At 42.9% G+C, this 24,565-nt stretch overlaps 1 protein-coding gene across 2 annotated transcripts in view; it reads right to left on the bottom strand.

The window, feature by feature from the left end:
* Positions 1-10,167: 10,167 nt before the first annotated feature.
* LOC111225684 (peptide methionine sulfoxide reductase MsrA 1-like) overlaps positions 10,168-24,565 on the bottom strand; it is a 33,873-nt gene continuing 19,475 nt past the window's right edge. The window contains exons 5-7 of one of the 2 annotated variants that reach the window (XM_022750699.1): positions 21,351-21,457; positions 10,972-11,154; positions 10,168-10,460 (exon numbers count right to left, since the gene is read on the bottom strand). In XM_022750699.1, the coding sequence (XP_022606420.1) occupies positions 10,981-11,154; positions 21,351-21,457 (281 nt within the window). In that variant the 3' untranslated portion in view covers positions 10,168-10,460; positions 10,972-10,980. Of the gene's footprint in view, positions 11,155-21,350; positions 21,458-24,565 lie in introns of both variants that reach the window. The other variant, XM_022750698.1, reaches the window with a different exon arrangement.

The following is a 24,565-nucleotide window of genomic DNA, read 5'->3' as shown; positions in this document are numbered from 1 at the left end:
ACTAGCCTCTCCTCGCTTAACAACAAGCTTCTGCCACATGAGCTCTCTCTCTCTTTCTCAGTTTCAAAACAAATGTTGAAGCTGTTGTCTTCGCATGAGGCCTTACGGGTTGGGTCGTGGGGGTCATCTACCCTCTAAAGATACTATCTCTGTGAGCATCCATCCATCACTGTGGATACGACGTCACCTTCCTCACCTCTCGTCCCATACCGTCTCTCCTCCTCCTCCTCCTCCTCCTCCTCCTCCTCCTCCTCCGTCGTCATCCATTTAGGTACTGTGTTCGCTCACTCCCTCTCCCCCTTTGACCTCCTGGCTGGTGCTTCCTTCAAAGGACACATTGATCACCGACAGACACAGATAGACATGTTGAGGGAGCTGAGGTGGTTCCTCTGTGTGCGTGTGTCTGTGCAGCAGCAGGGGTCACACCATGAAATTAGGTTGCATGCCAGGGCTAATTGAACTCAGTGGTTACTAACGTGCATCGTTCACTGTGCACGTTACTTTGCATATCTTAATGTGCTGATAAGATTGTGTGCGTTAGAAGTAATTCGGAGTAAAAATAACAAACTGAAAAAACGAGGCAGCTGCTGTTAGATAAAAGGAGGGAAGAGACGAGTTAAGTGGTTTAAGTGTTGTTGCTTTACGTTATGGGAAAAGACTGCAGCTTTCACAGTTTACTGCCAGAAAAACCACTGAAACATGCCGATTTGATTTAAGCATGACTGCTTGGCTGTTGCTGGTGATAGTACAGGAGGTACAGAATTTGATGCAGCTTGTCATTAAACAAACCCTAGTTTATACAGTATGTACACATACAAATGCATTAAAAAAAAAGAAAAGGCCATGGCAAATATTAGTAAATCCTTGTCAAGGACATAGGAACGAACATAGAAGGTAAAAAACCCAAATGAAAAATTTCACATTGATCTCAAGACTGCTCTCAGGCAGCTGTCCCCCCTGATGTCTTGGCTGTTGAACACATATAAGAGACCACAAATACTCTCTAACTCAATTTCATATACTTGACACTCTCAAAATAGAGTGTCCTTTATCTTTACAGCCACATGAAGAAATGCCAACTGCCAAACCAAGTCCATTCGCACAAAAAATGTCTATTCAAAGGTCACATTAGGTAGCGATTGGGCAATTTGAAATAGCTGCTAAATCCACTTTGCTGGACGCTAATGTGCAATGCATTAGCCCGGTCACTTCTAGGCAATTAAGACTTGTTCTATTTCACCTGCCGTGACCTAACATCTCCTGAATATTATTAGGGAGCAGCTATTCTGGATTTCCTGCCAGAATTAGAAAACAGAGAATAAGGTCACACTTAGTAGTTCATACACTTCTTATCAAGAACTTACACTATGTCTCATTTTAACTGGTGTGAAACAGCGGCACAAGTAAAAGGAGAGCCAGAAAGTCAGTGAACTGACTTGGTGATGTCAGTCATACAGTTTTATAACTGCTCAGAACAGAACAAGTGCAGTAAATTGAACATGGGTGTGTTTTATTGCCTATGAATCTTTTAATTTATGAGAGTAATATTGCGTTCTTTTATCTTTAGAAATGAACAGCCTCACTTTAACAGATATAAAACCATTATAATCTATTATATTTTAAATTTGCATCCTAAAACATTATCAGTAAAAAATGACTTTCAACTTTTTATGTTATATTCTGTATTTTATGGCGAAGGTTTGGTTTTTAAACTCTAACGTCCAAAGAATGAAGGAAAACATATTGGGAACTGATCTACTTAGTTGCTGCTTTGATGTTGACCCTTGTTGTGTAGCCTGACTTCTTATCAAATCACAACTTTGGCCAACATGCTGAGGAGAGGGTGTGCGTTTGTGTGTCAGTGTGTGTCAGTGTGTGTCAGTGTGTGTGTCAGCCTCTACATACAGACAGACGATATCTGCCTTCTTTGCCAATCTGGAGCAAAGGCTCAAGAGTTGCAACATGTCGATGATGACTTTAATAAATGTGTGTGTGAGGGTGAGTGTGTGTGTGTCTGCGTGTGTGTGTGTGTGTGTGTGTGTGTGTGTGTGTGTGTGTGTGTGTGTTTGTGTTTGTGTGTGCATGGTGTGCTTGATGACCTCATGCTCCCTTTTTCTCTGTTTAAGTTCTCTGTGGTTTGACCTTTGACCTGATCATTTGACCTTCTCAGCACTGACCACTCCTTGGCCAATCAGCTTTGAAATAAACTGTGCATATGTGTGGGTGCGTGTGTGTGTGTGTACACGTGTGCTCTTGTTTGCCGGAGCACAGATGTGCACTTTGAATAAAAAAGCCTGATAAAAACATTTGTTTGTTTCCTCTTCGTGTGGGTTCCTCGGTGGTTTCCTCTTATCGTTGGCCTGTTTGCTCAAACTTTAAATCTGCACGGGAAAAATCTTTTTAACTACCATTGCTCTTCCATTGTGTTTTTCCCAGATTCCTTGCCCCCTCTGCAGAGGACCAGAGGAACTGCATCCTAGTATAGACTGACACACTTTACAGTTATCTAACTGGGAGGAGACTGGGGCAGACAAACCACAACTGACTTTAACATGCAAATCAGTTTCATTTAAACCACAAAAGAATTATTAAACTTACTGGTGAGCTGTGCAGGTAAAGCTTACTATTTTACATGTGCTTCATTTCCTTGTACCTGAGAGATAATTAATGACATTTGGCCGGATCTTATTAACAGGACTCTAAAATATACACAGGAACAATTTATTAGACAAAGTGGAATGTTTAAGATTATTGTCAAACCTTTGCCAGAGAGAAAAAACAGAGCTCACTGATTTCCGTCACAATCACACGTGGCTGATGTAGAAACTTACAAATGTCTTTTTCTCAGGCTCATTCTCATAAACAGAATATCTCTCTCTCTCTTTTTTTTTTCTTTTTTTTTTTTAAAAGGGCAGATACAGTGTAGGCCCATCTATGTTAAGCTACTGGGACTGTCTTAAAAATCCAGTCCCTCTATTTCTCCCCACATCTTTCAACTCGTCGGGTCCCCAGTACAGCACACAGGGCCCCCTTTTCGTCTCCTCCCATCCCTCTCTCTTTCTTCCTCTATCTCTCTCTTTCTCTCTCTCCCCCCTGCTAGGATCCCCACAGCTGCGCGGACCAGGTGCGTTCCGCCCCGACACACACACACACACACACACACACACACACACACACACACACACACACACACCCTTACACCCGCCAACGGACGCAGCAGGAAATGCCTAATACCAGTTTTAGAATGATGCCACTATGCCAGCTTGACAGGGAGGCAGCAGTATCTGTCAAGAGAGAAGGCAAAAGAGATACCGAGAGAGAAAGTGAGACAGAGATGGAGAGTAGAAACTGAAAGAATAAAACAGTTGCTTTATTTCCTAATGTAGTGTTCTAGTTTTTTAAGTCTAGACAGCTGACAAAACTTCAAATTTCTCAGCTCGTAAATAGCATCAACTCAAGTCCCATTTGACTCCTCATGGTGGTCCATTTCCAGCTCTGGATATCGACACACACACACAATCTCTACTGGCACGGCCAAAATATATCCAGCTAAACCTCTCTCCAGGGATCCCCAAGTAAAAGGGACCTCTGTAATGTGTGAGTGTGTGTGTGCGCGACTATGCACGCATGTGTGACTTTATGTGTGGGTGGATGCACATGTGTTTTTATAAAAAAGTACCAGTTATTTTGGTCTGTGGCTCACCACAGCTCACACTCTCCCCTGTCTTGTACTCATCTCACACAGCCCCAAGAGAAGCAGAGGGGAAGGAGTGTGACAGACTGGAGAAGCAAGTGAGCAAGACAAAGACAGATATGTAAAAGTAGTAGTAGATGTAGAGGAGGTTGAGGGCCGAGAGGACATATTTGTCATCAAACATTATTGCTATGTATGAGACTTCAGAGAATACGTGATGAATCAGTATGTGCTGGCAGGCGGCACAGAGCGTCCCATTCATGTCTCATCTCCTCCACTTACACTGCATTAGTCCATTTCCTCTCAGATGTACGTGACATCTCTAAAACATCTGCCAAAATAAAATATTCTTGCTGATCCCTGGTATAGTGACCAATACAGAGCAATAATAAGTAATAGAGAAGTACTGATATATACATATTTTTAAAACCAAACGGCAATAGAGAAAATTTAATTTTATGATAATTTCCTCTACCTAACAATATATATATATATATATACATATACATATATATATATATATATATACATATATATATATATATATGTTTATGTGAAACTAATGATTTCAATATAAATTAATTCTGATGATTAATAAATTAATTATTTTGTGTGCGTGTGTTTGTAGTGAAAAATCCCCATTTCCTAAAGCCCAGACTGATGTCTTTGAGTTGCTTGTTAATCTGGCCAGTGGTCAAAAAGCACAAATGTTCAGTTTACTATCACAGTGTACAAAGAAAGCAAGAAATTCTCACAAATGAGAAGCTGGTACCAGGTAGAGTTCACCATTCTTTCTTGAAAAATGACAATAAAACATTTATCGTGGTTAACAAAACTCATTCATTTCACTATTTTTTTCCGTTCTATTTTCGATATCAACCGCATTCTAGCCCTGACAACACTGAGGTTTAGAATTGAATCAAAATATTTACTCATACCCTTCATAGTTAAGTGCAAATACACACATTTATAAAAGTTCTTATGGAAGTGGGTTACTTTGACCAAGAAAGTCTTAGGAATTACCAAAAAAAAAAAAAAAAGGAAAAATCCAATTTCACTCCAAATCCTGTTCTGGGCCAAAACTCAAAAACTCTTACTTCCTTCAGTAATAGCAGTCCAGTCTGAACTGGCACCACTGTATTGTAATAGTTTGGTGCTGTTCCCCAATCATTATGCATAAGCAGATGTACTGTATCCTGCCTCAGTACCCAGCACCAGCCATCCCAGCACCCCAATCCAATTCTATCCAATTCAATACCCTAATTGTTGAGCAACATTTGATTAGTTGACGTGTTGGCTTCTATCTTCATATGTGGATTCACAGTAACAGCTGAGATGACAGTGTGATCTTAATGATTTTTATTTTTATTTCAGTCACATTTGTTGATTTTATGTTCATCTGACTGTAAAGCAAATTCTCCTCTTTGAGCCAGCGAAGAGTCTGTTCACTTAGAAACTATATCAAATCCAATTTAAACTGGCTTTAGTTTGTTATTGGTTGATATTTTCAAATTAGAACAGGCAAATGCAATGTCAATAACAGTCCACAACAACAGCTGTTAACTTCTTTCATGGACTTAGTATTTAGTTTCCAGCTTCCAGCTTCCTCTGAAACTGACGCCCGAGTTCTGCAGCTGAAAGCTTGTGCATGGTGCAAGACACTGAGTGGAAGTTAAGCCAAAAACTTAGTGGTGCTATCTGCAGAGGGCACTGGTGTCAGAGGTCATCCTGAACACCTAAAAACCCACCAGTCAGTTACAACAGCAATGTGGCTAATGAAAAAAGTCCTTTGCATTTCATTGTGATGGAAACTTAAAAAGACCGCTAAACACATAGACACAAACGCACATACACACATACACAATTGCACACCCTGCTGACACCTCAGTGTGGCCACATTCTCACCTCAAACCTTTCCATTCACTGACTGCCAGGCCAGTGTTTCCACGAGCGGATGTTTTTTGAGGCCAGCGTTTCTTTGAAAAGACACAGAAGGCCTTGGCCGGGCGGGAGAAACCTACTTCAGGTATCCTACAGAAGACGCGGTCTAAAATAGCTGAAGTGTTACTTTTGGAGAGCTTTCGAGCCGCACCGCTGAACTCCTTTAGTTCTAAGCCCGTTTTCTGTCTGGCTGTAGACGACTGATCTGGTCTTCTCAGCGCAAGGTTTAAAACTTTTTTCTATTATGCGTCTTTGAAAACCATTAAAATGAGTATTAAAGTCTGGAGAATATACTTTTTTTTGTGCTGGAATAATTCAGGTTCCTCTTTCCTCATGTAGCAGTAAGACACTAAATCTATACACACACACATACACACAAACACTCCAACAGGAAGAGTGTGGGTGTTTGGGAGCAGCTGCATGGAGAAGCATCAGACCCAGCTTCCTCCTGATGCAGCCAGCACCATCTCTCCTCCCTTCTCTTTTTCTCCCTCCCTCTATCTACTCATTTCCTCCACATCTATTTCTTCCTCTTCCTTTCATTTCTCTCTCTCTCTCTCCCTCTTACACAGACAGAAACATGCATCCAGTCAGAAAGAGACAACACCACCATCACCGTCGTCTTGTGTCGGCTCTTATCAGAAGCTGAACACAAGATTCAATCTGCAGCACTCGCAGAAATTAGCTGGCAAGCGTAGCAAAAAAAAAAAACGCTGTTTGTGCGTGTTGCAATGCAAACTGTGTGTGTGTGTGTGTGTGTTTGTGTGTGAGTGTGTCCTGTTTCTGTCCTCTTTCTTCAGAATGGTGACACATCAACGCATTACTACCTGAAAGCCCAAATGTTACACAACGCTTTCCTGTGTTCAGTTCTAATCGAGGTCTTGCTGGTGGCGTTAAAACTTGACTCCACTCTCACACCTGTGTGAGGTGAGGCTCAGATAACTCAAAGGCGCAGATGGACAGAGCAGATAAAGCCAGAAAATGAACACGAGACAGAGAGAGAATTGTTTTGGAAATGTAACTGTTACATCAATGCCTCAGCTGTAAAATGTCAAACTTTGATTGTTGTGCAATCATCTTTGTCGTGGTTTGATTATATAAAAAAAAAAAAAAAAAAAAAAACGACACGATCAACAGGATACACTGCGTATGCCAGTGAATACGTGCAAATGCACCATATAGTTGAACACAGCGTCTGGAGGGATCCTGCTCCAGCACAGGTGCAACTGCCTTTAGCATCTTTGTGTTTCACTTTCCTTTCCAGTTTTCTATTCTTACTCCCTCATGCTATCATTCCAGCCAGTATTCCTCTGTCTTCTACTTTCCTTTAACCCCTTTCTGTCAGCAGCACACCCCCAGCAAGTGGTTACTGCGCTGAAGACACTAAGGCAGTTATTTCTGTGTTTCCTGTGTGTCATGTGGTGGTAGCTTGAACTAGCTATAGCATGGCTGACAACTCACAGGCTCCCAGGTGCAGAGTGTCACAGTGTGGGCCGTCAGCCAGAAAGCCAGTGGGCCAGTTAGCAAGCCAACTAGGCCCTGCAGCACGTGCTGCCCTCCACCCCCACCCTTAACCCGTCGCTATTCCCAGTGGGAAGGAGAAACAGGCTTGCGACATTGTCTCCATGGGAAAGAACACACACCTGTGTATTGTATGTGTGAGCGTTTTCGAGCTTGTCTTTTTTTTTTTGTTTGTTTTTTTTGTTTCTAGTTTTTAATGAGGGTATTGTTGCAGCAAACTAAGCTGTTAGAGGAAACGGTTTGTCTTAAAGTTTGAATGTGTCATCAACCTGTGCATGACTGAGACACGGGAGCTTCTCCAGCCATGTGCAGATCTACTGTATTTGGAATAAGCTCGTCTTTCTCCCCCGGGAGTTCAGGGGTCAGGCTGCGACCTCCAGTGAAACCAGCATGCGGCTGCACCAGTGTTCGCCCTCTTCCCCCAGCTCGCTCGCTCGCCCCCTGGCCGCAGATGCACCGACCCAGACAAGGCTGCACTTCTCTGGGCAGCACAGAGAGACTGCTGTGCTCCGGTTCCTGGAGCCCTGATGCTCTGATTGAGACCCTGCGCCCATGCAGGAACCAGAGGGAGGGGAAGGGAGAGCTAGGAAGGGCATGCAAACACATCTGGCATCTGCAAAACCCTGCACCTCCTCCTCATATCATCATGAGAGAGATGTACAGGACGTATAGAAAAATACAAGCTCTGTTTTCCCCTCTGCTACCACACGTACAGAAGATATATACTCCCACACACATATCCAATTGTGTTCCTACGACCTCTACGATCCAGAAAAGTAATTATGTGAGGAGCAGGACAAGAAGGCAGAACAATTCTCCAGCTGGTAGGACAACACCAGAATATACCGCTCTGCTGTTCTATTTATATGGCTCACCAAACAATGCCGTGTTGGTGTGCTGCAAAAACAAATTATTTTGCTGCCTATGGTAGCGGCTAGAGAGGAATGAAACAAGGCTACTTATAACGATGTATACATGCAGGGTATGACACATGTATTACATATACATACGGTAAGATCTACCGAAGCCGTCATGGGGAAGATAAATGAAACGCTGTGAAAGGAGGACACAATAGAGAGCGTATCACAGTGCAAGAAATTTGTGTGGGTGCACGTCTCTGCAAGGTGTGTTTTTGGTGTGTTTGTTTCTCGTGCGTGGGCGCTGCCTTTTGCATTAGGCGGCAGTACAGGACGAAGTTAGAGGTAGTGGTTGGGACGTGTGTTTATGTATGTGTGTATGCTTGTGTGTGTGTGTGTGTGTGTGTGTGTGTGTGTACATGTGTGGGTAAGAGTGCAGAGTACTTCTGATAAACAACCAACACCTTTCTGTTTCAGCCCACTCTTCCACAGTACCATGTGTTTGCACAAAGCTATTCTTTTCTTCAAATAAGCGGGCGATGATTTTTCTTTAGGGGCTCAGAGAATTTGACACGGAGGACAGGAAAAGAAGAATAAAGCACGCTTGTAAGAGTATAATAGAAGAAGATATCAAACGTACGAACATGGTAGCGTTCATGTGCTTGAGAGCTGCCTACTCTCTTCAGGGTGACTGAGCATAGGCCAGTGAGAGGCATAGCAGCGAGCTGGAGCGGTATGCTCTTTGTGGCCAGCTGTGGGGCCACTAAAGGCCCATCTGCAAACAATAGGCTCTGTCTGGAGGGCACACACAGCCTGGTTCGTGTCCTGCCCTGCTTCACTGTGTTTGTGTATGGATGCGTATATGAGAGTACCATGCATTTCCATGCCCCCATTTTAATCTATTACAAAGGAATACACAGAAAACATACACTTACTCATGCAGCCTCTGCATTAAACTTGGTAATTTTCCATAGCGGATCTCTTCCTACATATAATCGACTCATAACCTTAGCCTTTTCTGTAATGTGGCAGAAATAAACAGAATCATGCTGCGCTTCACTGAGGCATCGCTTGTTGAAGTCAGACATCATTGCAGACATCGATTTCTTCATGCGATTAAAGATTTCATGCCATCCTCTTTTCAAAACTGAGGGAATGAAGATCTCTTTATTAAAAGGTTATCTGCTCTCACACACTCGACAAAACACAACAGCATGCAAAAATATAGGCGGGCGCTAGCTGGCCCAACCACATACCACTCAGCGCGGTTCGATCAAGCAAGCCACAGCTTCACATGCCCCGGCAAACACACACACACACGCACGCACACAAACACACGGCTGCTGCATGCAGACACATGCAAAAATATCTGTCCCAATACTAAAATAGGCCCTGAGAGGTTGCACCTGCACCTGTGCCCTGGTCCACACCTACACACAGGTGTCAGGATGTGACACATACACACAGAGAAAGAAAGATAGAAGAGAGGGAGGGGAAAAACGAGAGCGGGGTGAATCACACTACTGCGGTCGACCAAAAAGCTTTTCTAGATATCATCTCTGTATTTTGGAACCTAACCATGAGTGTGATTTTCATTTTTAAATAGACTGTCAGGTTGATGTGTTTAATTATAAAAGGCATGGCACACAATGCTTATTCAGTAATTGCCCTGTGCTCTTATGATTTGTAATTATATGATGTGAAATAGAACTTTTATTCATAATTGTGGGTTTGGGGGGGTGGAGTGAGTGTTTAAGCAGAGTGTGTATCATATTGCATACATGAGTGCCTCAAGTGTCTCATTCTGTGATCCAGAATGAGTAGTCTCAAAATGTGTGTGTGTGTGTGTGTGTGTGTGTGTGTGTGTGTGTGTGTGTGTGTGTGTGTGTGTGTGTGTGTCATAGTGAGTCATAGCCATTTGTCCCTCATTTGTACGGTAGGTACATTCTTAAATGAGGCTGGGGAAAAGTAACCTTATCTTTCATAAACACACACACACAGACACACACACACATTTATTTGTGTATATATATATATATATATATATATATATAGCTGCATGGGCAGATGCATGCATAAATTAACACATGCCGACACACATACACAAACATGCCGAAACATTAGCAAAAATCTGGACAAGATGTGTTTTATTATTTCCAAGGTGAGACTGAAGAAAATGTCTGATTTTACTGAAGTAAATTCATGCATCAGTTATTTACAATAAAATGAAAAGAAAAGACTGCATTATGTTCAAGCTGGTAATGTTGTGTTCAAATTATACTAAGCTACTTAGTAAAATCATATGATTATATTCAAATCTGCACTGAAAAAAATCTTAAGGATTCTTACTCTGACAGTAAAGTCTGAACTCTGTCACAGCGTTGTGTGAAAACGCTGCTGGCTTGGAAAACCATTGAAGGTTGGTAGATTTTCTTCCAATCAACCAACTGTGGAAGACAAAGAGTTTACATGGTTTCTTTTTGCTACAGTATGTCACATAAAAATAAAAAAATAAAAAGACTACTGGAGCTGCTATTTTTTGAGAAATGTCGCCACCCTATGGAAGCTGACTGCTGCTGCAGCCCAACACACTGCTCCTGCTGCACAGCAACGGAACAGCTTCATTCTGGCATTTTTTCATTTAGCTGCTTTTATTTTCCATTCTTATCGTCTTTTAAGAGTTGTTTTAATACATTTTTTATATCTTACATGAAACAATTTAAGTTGCTATTTTGTTTAAACCATGCTACACAATAAAACTGCCTTACTGTACACTATGTATTCTCCATAACTGACGGACAGCTTAGAACAGAAAATTCCCTGAGGCTCAGTAATGAATTCATGATTTGACTCATATGGTGTTACATTAAAAAGCGATTGATACATTTCACAAGTGTATCACGCAGTTTTAAAAAAAATAAAAGATTAAGAACAGCAACTGATCCTCCTCTTTCTCACCGCACAGTCTCACAGCTCATCCTTTCTGGCTCCAATGGGACACGAGACTCCAGTGCCTTTGAGGCCACAGTAGCCCTTTGGTACCTTCTTCAGGTACTGCTGGTGATGGTCCTCAGCGTAGTAAAACTGCTGCCCCTCCAGGATCTCTGTTGTGATGGGGCCATAGCCTTTTTTATCCAACTCCTAGGGGTAAAGATACACATATAAATCAGAAATAATTACTATCCAGTTGTTCCCAAATGAAGAGATGAGCAGAAAAAAAAAAGAACAATTCGGTTATGTGGACGAAACAGGATGCATTTTGCAGTAAATATAGTATCAGACTAATTCTCACTAAATCACCAGACGAGAACGTTTCTCTAGAAATCTGCTCCCTTCAAACCGTATAAATATACATCGGACTTCCTGTGTACATATTGTGCAAGATTCTGAATGAATTCTTCTACAGTTAATAATCTCCACATGGAAACTCAGAGCTATTTTTATATGTGCTTATATACCATTCTGTATCAATGATAACGGGGTTAAAGCCTTCTACCTTCAAGGTCATGATCACTGAAACACATCTGTGAGGAAAATATTCCTGATATTCAGCATCCCCCTGTGCTCAGACTCTTAAACCTGTTTCCATCAGCGAAGTCATGACACAGATTCAGCTCTACTTTCTCCGATCGCTGTAACTTCCCCAGAACGAGCACGCCTCTTAAATGGTTGTTTTATTCTGTGGTGTATTGGATGTGAACTTTCAATACCTCTTACTAATACAGTAAAGAGTTTCTGCTCCTCAACTAGAAAGCGGGGTGATTGAGTGACAGAAGAAAGGAACATCTTTTTATCTTTGTAGTGCAGCTTGCCTCTGTGGCTCTCTCTGTGGGACAAAGCATCAAAGAGTATCCGCTCTCTTTGAGAACTCCTTAAGACACTTTCACACTTACACTTTTCTAAACACCTTGAGAGAAGGCTTCAAACGTACCAGAAAAGCACACTCGCTCACACAGACACACATACACACTCTAAACACCTCCACCTGACAGATATATCAAAGGTGGACCTGCTGTGCTGAGTGGTTTTCTCTATCTAATAATACAAGTGCTCAGTCCTCTCTAGATCAGTGCTCCAGAGAGCTGACAAAACAACAAGTTCTCGGTGCACTGGGACTGTCTCTGGGCAACAAGTAGCTTGCGCGTAGCGTGCTACACCTTAGAACAGTGTGCAGCGTGGAGGAGCTTTGCTTTTGTGGAGGCCCCAGTTGGCAACATTCAGCAAACAGCACGGTACAGAAACTGAATATATTCAATCCAAGCTCAGCCTGTACTTATCAGCCTCTGCATACGTCCTGTCTCTCTGCATGATGCTGTCATGGATATTGTTGGGAGTATTGAAGGATGGGCGGCCTCATTCTTCTTAAGGTGGTACTTGAAAATTGCCTGTTAAGGTTTGTAGGTTGCTCCTTTATGGAGGCTGTGGACAGCTTGAATTCACAGAGGTGTTGACGGAGTCCATGCGGACGATTTTGTGAAGCAGGAAATTGTATTAAAATGTCTTGATGAAGCTTCTCAAAAGACTTGTGGAGCATTATCCACTTTTTATTGTTGAACTGCCTGTGCTAGTTCTGCAGAAATACACATCTTTCATTTGAATCCTTGGGCATGACGATGTAAAGACTGTGATTGGGCACATGTTCCAGGATGTAGCTGTCCCTTTAAAGCTGCAATAATCAATATTTTCACATAAACAATGCATCACATTACTGTATGTGTAATGTAAAACACGTTGTTCGTAGTAATTCAACTCTGCAATCCTTCCGAGCAGGTTTTAGCGTTACCATTTTGGTTCACTCTCACTGCTCTCAAACCTCGTTTCCAGCAGCAGCAGGCAGCTGTTTTCAGTGAGAACGTTCTAACAGACCCACTATACAATACCTGTGCAGCACCACGCTTCAGACAGACAGAAGTTAGAGACTAGCTGGTGAATATGGCAGAGCATTTAGCAGCTAAAGAGCCAGATTTCTCCCTCAGGATTTAAAACCAAAACTGAGCTAAGAGGAGCGCGAATATTGGACTTAAATTCGCCAGGTGGCCAAAAAGATTATCCTAATTGATCCAAATGGTCCATGCTTGCTGGATTAGCTGTTTTGCTGACATGTTCGCAACTTTATAGGATGATACAATGTTGTGTTCACAGGTTGTTTTGCTGCCACCAAGTGGACAAAAAAAAATCATCATGAGGGTTTAAGGATAAAACCAACATAGATGAGTGACAAACAGGAAAGTCCCTTAGTGAGAAACTGGATCTCCAGGTGCCTCCAGTTCAACTTCAGGCACCTTGGCATAGTCTCTGAAATTCTAGTGCAGGGGTGAACACCATTCTTCCAACTGTTAATCCCCTACTGATTCACATAATTGTTGAATGATGTGAACGATGAGGGAGTCACCCAAATGTAACCCCGAGCTGCTTTGGAAGGTGTGTGTTTAAATAGCTTCCTGCAATGTCAGGAACTCTTTATTCATTGGTCTGAAAGTAGACAAATTTATGGTCTAGAAATGCTGGAATCAGACTTTACAATACCCTCCACATGTATTACGTATTGTTTGTGTAAAATCTCCCCAGGTTGATGAAACCGAAAAGTACCAAGCAACTGAGCTTAGTGCCCTCAATAATAACTATGTTTCTCCCCTCATTTTGTCACCTGTCTATATGACCATTTGTTGAGAAATTCCCACTCTGTGTATCTCATGAGGAAGTTCATTAATAGAGATTTCCAGATGAAAAGCAAGAGCAAAAAAAAAAAAAAAAAAGCAAGCAAAATCCAGCGAGGAGGTACAGTCCACATGTCTTAACACATCTTTTACTGTCTCTGGAACTGAGCTGAATACCTAAGGAAGAAAAAAAACAGAACCGATTGGTTCTAGTTGGTACTTCTATTAACTAGGTCAGCAGGAGTTATGCATGTAAGAGGGAAATGATTTATCTAAAAATGTATGACCACTAATTTCTAAGAGGAAGTAATGTCAGTGAAGGGCAGCAGGGTAGTGTGTACTTTTGTCCACATGGAGGCAGTGTGGTACTAGCTGTATATGTGTGTGTTTGTGTGTGTGTGTGTTTGCTAGAGGTGATGCAGTGGAGTCAGTAAATCAAAGCTCCGCGCCCCACAGAGAGGCTGAGGCAGCAGCTGACCTCTAAGTCCTCAGTGGCTGCCGCTACAATGTGAGGACTCTAATCTCCCTGCAGGAAGGACCCAGTGTCCACAAACCAAACTGCAGCACAACGCAGCCCTCAACATGGAGCGCCAGCGTCATGAGCGTGGACATATTTACCTTTCAAATGCAAAGAGTGTGCAGTTAGAAGAACCCATTTCCCCTGCCTTTATCCAACAGCACTGTCGTGAACCAGCCGACACAAGCGTGGAGCTTTGTACATCATGGCCTAATTAATCAGTCATCACCACCAAACCACTGTAGTAGCGAAACCCTCCGGGGCAGAGGATGCTACATGCGAGGAGAACACAAAGTCCAAGAAAAGGTCTGCTATTCCGAGCAAACATACACCCCCGCACCACTCCCTCGCGCTCCATCCAGCCCTCTACAGCAGTCACAACACGGCGGCCATTTTAGATCTATAAATCAGAATGCATGGCGTCACGCCACTGTGTATAACCTTATGTGGCTTCACTTTCTCTCTCTCTCTCTCTCTCTCTCTCTCACTGCAGCAGCAGCAGCAAAGGAATGGAGGGAAGAATGTGGAGGGTAGAAATGGCAAAGATGGAGGAGAGAAAATTCCAGAGCGAAATAGAGCAACATCCTCATGTTGAGCATTTTGATGCTATTGATGATGATGATGTTCAAAAAGAGGGAGAGAAATTTCTATATACTGTATATGCATGTGAGAGAGAGGACTGAAACTAACGGGAAACGTTAAGAATAGTTCTGTGCGTGTGTGTGTTTGTATACATATTACTCAATTTGTGGGGTCACAAAAAGCTGCCTTATGGGGACTCACCTCCTAATTAGAGACAAAAAGCTGGTCCCCACAAGGTAAAGCATTACATTTTATAGTGAAGACATTTTGGTTAAGGTTATGGTTACGGGTCGGATTAGGCATGGAGCGGTCATGACGTGTCTGTTAAATCTTGGGGGAATGAATATAAGTCAATGCAATGTCCTCTTAAGTGACAAAAACATGTTTGTGTGTGTGTGTCCAGGGCTGAGCTCACTCAGCCCAGTCAGCCCTTCCTTTCTTCACGCCTGTCGGAAAGACTCCCCTGTCAAAGACATGGCTGAACGGGTGCATCTCTCTCTCTCCTCCTTTCTGACTCTCTCCATTCCTCTCCATTGCTGATTCTCTCCCTCCCTCCCTCTCTCTCTCTCTCTCTCTCTCTCTCTCTCCCTCTCTCCCCCCATGTGAGCACAGACCATCGCTTCGTGCTACCAAGTCCTCCCTGCTATCCAGCCAAGCGAGAGAGCCCCTCTCGCCATCACCATCGCCAGAGAGACGGCCCCGGGACACAAATAGGACGTGACACCCCGAGAGAGGGTGGAGGTGGTGGAGGAAGAAGAGGAGGAGGAGGAGGAGGAGGAGGAGGATGAAAATGTACTCTCTCCTCTCTTCCTTACCCCACTGTCTTGCTTCTCTCTGTCGTTTTCCCTCAGAAGGCCTACGGCTGCAGAGTGGTGGGGAAGAGACGCGCATTGACATAGAGTTTGTGACACCCGATGACTCATGATGAAGACATTTGAAGAAGGATATGACCTCAATTTGGTGATTTATGTAATCACCCCTTAGTCCACTCCTGTTACTGGTGTATGGTTTTTACCAGTTTTCCATTTCTCCTCACCTCTACTGTCACATTTCTTTTTTCTTAGTGTCCTCATCTAAGATTTCAAATTTACAGTCAAATGTGTTTAATTGGCACGACCGGAGTTCAGTTCAGGATTTACCAAGCAATCTGTACAAGGTTTACGAAGCATGTACAGTAATTCAGCAGCAGTGGAACAAGCTCTGAGATCTTTTATTGAGTTAAAGCAACAATAAAAAATAATCCATTACAGGGTTAGGGATATACCACGTAACCGCAACTTTCCAGATTCAATTCTGGTTGAGGACCTTTGTCGAGTGTCATCACCCCTCCACCCCCCTTGCCTCTCCCTGTGTTTCCTGTCTATCTGTACTGTAATACTATTAAATAGAGACAAAAAGGTATATCTCTGTTACAAGAAAATTCTTGCATTTATAATTTCATTTTCAAGTTAGAGCACAAAAGTGTTAGCAGATACACATACTTACAGTATCAAAAGTGAGAGTATTCATTACGCTACAGCAGTAAAATGGAAGATCTGCTATGAGATGTAAAGGAGCACGAGGATAAAATAGTGTGAAATAAAAAAAGGTACTTACAAGTACCTCAACATTGGTCTCAAATAAAGCACTTAGTTTCTCTCCAACACTGAAATTCAGAATTTAAAGACAAAAGAAAACAAATGGTTTGTACATTAACACAGACACTTGATCTGTTTCGTTCGCTGCAGCCGCACAAAAAGCCCTTCAACATCTTAAAAATGTAAATACACTTTGAGTGCCGCGGAAAAAGCAAAGCTGCTCCGTGCTACAATGCTGGCAATAGGTAAGACTGTGGCTCTGCCTGAAAACACATGAAATGGCCTGACATGATACTTATCGACTAGTCCGCTGCACCACGCTTGCCCCCAATGACCTCAGGGAGAAGGAGAGAGAGTGAGAGAGAGAGAGAGAGAGAGAGAGGACAAGAGCGGGAGTGACGGCGGGAGGATGAAGGAGAAAGACGGACAGGGAGAGAAAGAGACACGGAGATGGTGCAGAGTCACGCAGGGAGAGAGGGAGCGAAATGAAGGTGGAGAAGAGCATGGGAGACTACCGAGAGACTGACGGAATGAAAACAGACTGTGGTGAAAAAAAAAAAAAAGATATAAACACAATAGTCTGAAAGAGAGAAAAAGACACTGGAAGAGTAGCAACATTATGCTTCTTGTTCCTGTGAGGTTCTGTAAAATGCCATACATGTAAAACAGTCATGTAGATCACTGCGCCTGTGTGTGTGTGTGTGTGTCTGAGCTAAAGGATGTCTATTCCCTCTGCGTGTCTGTCTATGCACAGAGGATGAAGAGTTTTTTTTTTGTTTTTTTTTTTTTTTTTTTTTTTTTTTTGCTGCCCTGCTCTGTTCATCTCTCTTTCTCTCTCTCAGCGCGGGTCAGGCATCCATTTTAGCTGGGCTCTAATCTTCAGCGAGCACGCCTACATTTTGTGAGCGAGGAAGCCAACACTCCTACATTTTGAGAGGGAGAGAGGATGCACGCACTTCAGTCTCGGAGCGAGGCGGTGCGCGCTCCTACGTTTTTTGTTTTTTTTTTGTTGTTTTTTGTTTTTTTTTTCTCTTTTTTTTCCAGGGCAGACAACAAGTAGCTCAACATCTGAAGAGCGAAAACGCAGGAGATCAGCCCTGCATTTTTCTGAAAACCAATCGCCTTTTTACATCTCAGCTGCAATGCACTCGACCAGAGCTCACTGAAAGATGGGCGTTAACTTTCTGGCGATTTATAAAAAAAAAAAAAAAAAAAAGAAAGAAAAAAAGTTGTGTGAACATTAAACCAGTAACAATTTTTTATTATTCTCTTTTATCTAAGCCGATACTGTTTTAGAGCTACGTAAGAAAAATGTTGTGTTGTTATTGATAAGTTCAGCACACAGCTCAAGTATTGTAAGGTTTTCACGTAAAATCCCAGACAGACTATAAAACGTGAGAGCGGGGGAACAGTTGGAAGGGTAAATCTGACTTTTGAATACTTTCCAAAATATGAGATGCGAGCTTGTGCGACTTGAAGCCCGATTACGAAACCTGCTGATGCTGTGCCACCTTTTAACAACCCCCGGGCTTCTCCTCAAGACTTCTAGCCCCAAACGACCCCCCCCCCCCCCCCTCTTTTTTTTTTTCCACCCATCATCCGAACCCCTGTGCTCTCCCCTCCATCCCCCTTTCAAGCTCATTAAGTTAGGATGCCTTATCAGAGGGCACACTCACCCCTCCAAGGCCCTACACACATGCATGTGCACGCACACACACAATATTCAGGCTGGCTTGATAAAACCTATTGTTCATACATGCACGTACGTACACTCTCCTCTCTCTCTCTCTCACACACACACACACATATATATAGAACCTCTGTTCTCCCATTTTTCTCTCCAAACCCTAACACATCTCTGACCCACCCCCACCCCGCTCTCTCTTCCTAATCAACTCTTCCCATCCCTTCTCTCTCACCCTCCACTCACCCCCCAACACCCCCACCCCCTCAGCTCTGGGGAGACACATTTTAGCAGAAAGGGAGGGATAGAGGGAAAAAGAGAAGGGGAAAGAGAGAGTGAGAGACGGGGGAGACAGAGGGAGAGAAAGAGATGCACTCCTCCTCTCTGCTCTGCTGCCACAGCGGCTTGGCTACAGAAGCCTTTGATGTTCTGCAAATTTCAAATTTCATTATAGAGAACCCCCTTCTCCTCTCCCCTCTCCCTCTCCTCCCCCTCTCTGCTCTCGCGCTTAAACAAGCTTTTCTGCCTCACTCTCCTCCTCCCCCCTAACTCCCCCCACCCTCCACCTCCAATGCTGAAGTTAAGAAACTGAAAGCCCTGCAGAAGAGACTCTTCGTATGGGTTAATTATTCATTGGGCTGTGCGTGTATGTGCCAAATGTATGTCTCTGTGTGTGTGTGTGTGTGTGTGTGTGTGTGTGTGTGTGTGTGTGTGTGTGTCTGTCTGTACTACATGCGAGTGTGTGTGTGAGTCATGAGCTGGCAGTGGGGTGGAATCTGGATTTTGTGATGCCTGTCTTATCTCTGGTCGTCTTAGATCGCCTCCACCCACTCGCTCTTGTCACTCTACCGAACATGAACGCACTTCTCCCGATAGAGAGCATTGGCCTTTTAGGATAAAACACACACAAACACACACAGACGCACACACACACACACACACACACACACACACGTAACCTCACGCGCACCGACAGACACACACAGCAAGCCCTTCCTCTGTAGAGATGCCATTTTCAAGCCAGGCGTTCTTGAGACTCAGCATCAATGCGGCAAAGGCAGCCATTTCAGGGCAGGAAGCTGCCATTTTGGTTCAGAGCGTGTCAGCTGCTTTGAGAAGATATGTGTCCCAGTGGCCCTCAGATGAAACTGGGGTGCCACTGAAGTGGTTGACAGATCAGTGGTGTCAGCAGCGTTGGTGGGGAGAGAGAAGGAGAGAATAGTCGGAGCGCTGTTCCTCCTCTGGATGTTTATAAATGTGTGTGACTATCTTCTGCCTTTTTTTGTGTTGTAATATTAACTTGATGAACCCGAGGCTTGTTTTCTTGTTTTTGCTTGGTTTTCACTCTGATTATTTACAGGCTTATGGCGGAGTGATTTCATGTCTTATATACTTATTTTCAGAACCGGTTAGGCAACTCAGAAAGGCTTCAGATTTGCTTGTGGGCGATACGTGTTCTAGTATACTTTCTTTCTTTTTTTTTTTTTTTTTTTTTTTTTAAAGGAAATTTCATAAAAAAAACTTTTTAATGACTTTAATTCTGAAAGATGTAACTCAAAGCTAATTCTTTAATAATACTAATACTAAATTATTGGTAGCATAAAAAAGGGCAACGTTTCAAGGATTTTGTGACTATTTTCCTTTTTCTTTTGACAAAACAATCTCACGTCACGCTCCATTTAGTCGCTGCTCTTATCACATGATCTTCATCAGCCCAGTTTGCTGAGTTGTCATGGAACTAGAAATGTTCAAGAAAATTCTCGTCATGTTGTGTCAGTTTCAAGTTCATTCAGTTATTATTATATTGGAATAATCATTGAATCACATTAAACCATTAGATTATTCGATTATTTTGTCACCTGCAGTTTCCAAAGTCAAAAAAATAACTTTGACGCTCGACTTTTCAGACAATATTGATGAGAAGTTGTAACAGTGCTCAGAGAAATATCTAAATTTCAATATCTACAATTCTACTGCTAAAAGGATACCGAGGGGGGATTGTTTTTGTCAGCTGCTGTAACTGCTGTTTTCAAGGTCAGGAAGGAACTTTGTAACTTTCAAGTTTTTTTTCTCATTTGTTCTTGTGATGAATATATTTTGGATCCCATCATGCTTTGGGATGCATGTTTGACATCTGCGCATTCCTCTCCCTCTTTCTTTTATTCACGCACCCTATATGTACAAAATGACTGTTACACTCCTCTTGCTACTGTTCCATGCCAGTTGTGGTTTTGTCTCTCTAAACACTGTGAGAGTGTATGGCTTATAAATGCAGTGTGTGCGCGTGTGTGCGTGAGTGAGTGAGTGTGTGGGGTCACCATCAGTTGATAGCCACAGGGGTGGGGGTCACTGTCAGTTGATGGCCTGTCAGTCATGGCCCTCTGATCTGATTGCCTCCTTTTCTTTCTCTTTTCCTGCTTTTCCTCCCCCCACGTCCCCACCTTCCTGGTCCCAGCTGCCACTCCACTCTCACCTCTGACCCCAGCCCAAGGCCAAGGTTAGGAGGTTGTTGTCACGGCAACATGACAGCCCTGTGGCCTGTGACTGCTGACCCCAGTGTCCTAAGTAACCATGACGACGGTAATTTTCTCCCCTCTTGCCCCCTGCCAGCTTGTCCGTGAATACCATTTCGAGAGAGAGGACACGAGCAAACCCAACTGATGGAGGGATCAACGGATAGATGGACAGACAGATGGAGGGAAAGAACAAAAGGGAGGGGGGCGCGTGGCGTGTGCCGCTGAAAGGCAGAGATTTGGAAATGAGTTTTGATGACCTATTGACCCCTTTCCTCTCTCTCAGTTTAAAAGAGGAGGTGTCACCGATTAGATTATAGCTGGGGATCAACTGAACAGAGGTGGCTTTGCTTAACTAAACGGCATCCAACTCCGAGAGGTCACCACTCCAGAGGCTTTTACTTGCTATTCAAATAACTGAGACACCTCCACCTCCGCTACAGCTTAGCCCCACTTAACGGCCCAAAAAAAAAAAAAAGTTTTTTAAATGATGACAAAATGATGTTTTGTTCATTCTGATGATTTCTCCTTTTTCAAATAATTCAAATTCAAACATCAACTATTATAAGTAAATACATGACATCAGTCTTTAACATAGGCCCTGTGTGTTTCATGCTATGTCTCAATACTAAACAGCAAATTACAAAAAAAGAAAGAAAAGGGAATCAGTCTTCACACTTTTTTAACACTTTCCCAACACACACTCTACCGCTCCTGCCTTACTTCGCACACGGTTTGGTTATATGTAACTCCATGCTTAAGTAAATGTCACAATGAAACCTTGTGATGTTTGTGTGGGTGTTATACCTGCTGGAAGGCCACTTTGCTCTTCAATGCAAGCTCCTGTTGAGCGGGGTTGGACGTGTAGATGGCTGAACGATACTGAGTACCGCGGTCATTCTGCTGCCTCATACCTGCGTAAACACACACAAAGGGAAAACAGGCCCCCCCCCCGCAAATAAGCACAAGTGCCACAATCACTGCAGACACAATGTCATTTGCATGAAAAAGGTTTTCACAATTATGTCATCATCCTGCATCTTGAATTCATGAAGCTAAATGAATTCAAAGATCACAGCAGATTCGGGCTTTCATTAAGGAGGCCTGCGGTGTGTAGGTGTATGGGCTCATGTAGGTGGGTGCATTCTCCTCTTCTTTTTTTTGTCATCTATGTGGCACTGTCAAAATTTTCATCAGCTTTACATCAGTGTGTTTGGAGGAGGCCCAGGCCTAGTGTACCTTGATTAGGAGGCCAAACAGCTGCCATCACTTCTACGCTTTTCAGACGCTCGTACAATCGTGAGCACCCCTGGCATCCATGGACCTCCCTACGGCAGCCTCCTCTCTGTCTTCATCTCTCACCATCTCTCCCACTCTGCCTTTGTTTCTTGTTGCAACTGAAGAGCATCTTTTTTCTTTTTTCTTTTTTTTGCTTCATTTATCTTTCTAAATCCTTGTCTTACTCAATCTTTGGCCTTGTGTTATGGGCTGGGGTGAGTGGCATGTTTGTGTTCTTCTTTAAGGTTTTTACAGCTTTGCCTTTCAGCCCACTGACAGAGACAGCGGCTTAGTTCATCCGAACAACAGACTTCCCCCTCTTTCCTGCCACTGCCACTTAGGTTGCTCAAACTTTGGCAATTGGTCGGTGATTTCCAATGAAAATGAAGGCGCAAAGACGAAAGGGCACATCAGTGCAGGAGCTGATTCTGCTTTTGTTTCACGTACTCTGAAACTTTTTGCATGCAGTGTATTTATCATGTCTCTGTGTTTTTGTGTCTTGTTGTTGTTGTGTCCATTTCTTCCCTGTTTTTTTAATACATTTTTAAATTAGTTCTCTTGGCCACTTGAGGGTAGCGAAACAAGCTGTAAACAACAACAACAAGATACTGTATCATCTCCTCATAAAGCTGATATGTGGAACATGTTGGCACACAGTTGCATATTTACACATCAGACACACAGCCACATTAAACACACTAGCACTCGTTTGGAGTTGTGCTCGTGTCTAGAGTCCAACATTCACTCTCCTTTTAGCTCCGTTTCGCTCTCCACCAACTCCTGAGGGAAATATCTGGCCCTCGCAGCTGCTAAATTCTCCACTACGTTCACCAGATAGCTGCCGACTCTGTCTGACGATTTGCTTGGCAGGTTGCGTACAGCGGGTTGAGAGAGAAATAAAGTTGGTGAGACTGATTCAAAACAGTAAAGACACTAAAAAGAGCACATAGACATTTAATCTGTAGTATATAAAAAAAAAAAAGTGCAGCTTTAAACAAGTAAAACAATGCCTCTCTAAACTGTAATGTGTGGTAAGGGTAGTCTGTTTGAGTGATCAAAGTATGTATTGCACTTCAGTAGAAGGAAGTGTGTCAGGTCTATCTACTGGAAGCTGAGATGCGATCCTTTGATTTAAAAAATATATATATATATTACCCAATCAGAGGGATGGCGGGGCCCTTGCCAAATTTGCAGTGCCGTTTCCCCACATCATTTCTTCAGGAGATCAGGTTTGTTACCAGTTAAAACTTTAAATGTTTACATTTACAACACACTGTAAGTTACATCAGTTAATACCTCATTTGAATGGCAGAAAATGGATTTTTACTGAATGTGCAATCACAGTGATCTGCGTGTCTTGTCCTCTTTAGATTAAATGTTACCTTACATCATCGCGTGTCACAACCTATCTGTGACACAGTCTGTTCAGATAGAATGGCTATAAGTATTCATCTGGTCTTCATTTAAATCAGAGCAGACAAGCAGACGTCGCCTGCTCTCCGACACACACTGAGTAAACTCACTATAACTAATGTTGCTGCCTCCGAGAATTTGCTTCATTGAAAATGTCTTCAACCATGTTAAATGCTTATGTGGTTCAAATATGATTAAAAAAAAAAAAAGAAAAAAAAAGTGTGGTGTGACGATTACGCCGTTGCAAAAAAAACGTGCATATCATCAGGCTCTGTTCAATACAGAGCGTATTCCCCTTTAATATCTTTTCTATCAAAAACACAACTTTTAAAGCGTTCATTAGCAGCCCTGAGTAAAACTAATGGAAATCTGCGTTATCTTAAAGTAACTGGCACAGTTAGCTGTGTAGAGAAAAACAAAAGAAAGGATGTGTACCTTCCTCTTTGCAGATAGTTACAGTAAAAACGGCCAGTCTCTATCTTTTCTTGATCCCTCCATTCTTATCATGTCACACAACCCCTGCCCTCTTCAACAACTAGTAACTGTAATACAACGTACCCTAACCCTAAACTGATGTTTGGGCAGGGACAGTGTTAAAACTTTAGCATGTTAGCATGCTAACATTTACTAATTACTACCAAACAGAGTAGAGCTGAGGTTGACGTGAACATCATTAGTTTGCAGGTCACTGAAGAGAAAATTGTGATCTGATGATGCTGCTAGATAAGAAGTCAGGGCACAGCTAAAATTATCACAATTCATCGTGAGGGGGAAATGAATGTGTTTACCGAATGTCATGACAAACTATATGATAGTTGAGATATTTCAGTCTGGATCAAACTGATGGACCGACCTCCAGACAAGCATTACCATCCATAGAGCCATGCCGCTAGTGTGGCTAAAAACATCCCTGATTTCATATTCTGCTCTTTTGTAAACATATACTTTCTAATTGAACTTCTTTCCATCTTTTTTTCTCATTATTCTACCGTCTACCATCAATTCACTCGCTCATTTTTCTCCCTCTGTCTCTGCATCCATCTCTACCCTCACCCTCTCCATCTCTGCAGTGCTGGATGTCGGCCATCTTGCCCCCAGCACTGTTGTTCAGGGACGAGGCTAATGGTGGCCCCTCCATCAAAGGCCACCAAGCCACTCTACCATTGGCTGTCCACCAGAGCCTTTACTCTGATTGGCTGGCTGGCAGGGGTCTTGTAGCCTTGCTGTTCCCTCTGACCTTCCCTGCTGACCCTGCGGTTCTGACCAACCACACACACACACACACACACACACACACACACACACACACACACACAAAAAATATATATATA

This window comes from Seriola dumerili, unplaced genomic scaffold (genome assembly GCF_002260705.1).
Source record: "Seriola dumerili isolate Sdu_G_001 unplaced genomic scaffold, Sdu_1.0 BDQW01000149.1, whole genome shotgun sequence".
Lineage (NCBI taxonomy): Eukaryota > Metazoa > Chordata > Actinopteri > Carangiformes > Carangidae > Seriola > Seriola dumerili.
This window is presented reverse-complemented; position numbering and strand designations above follow the sequence as displayed.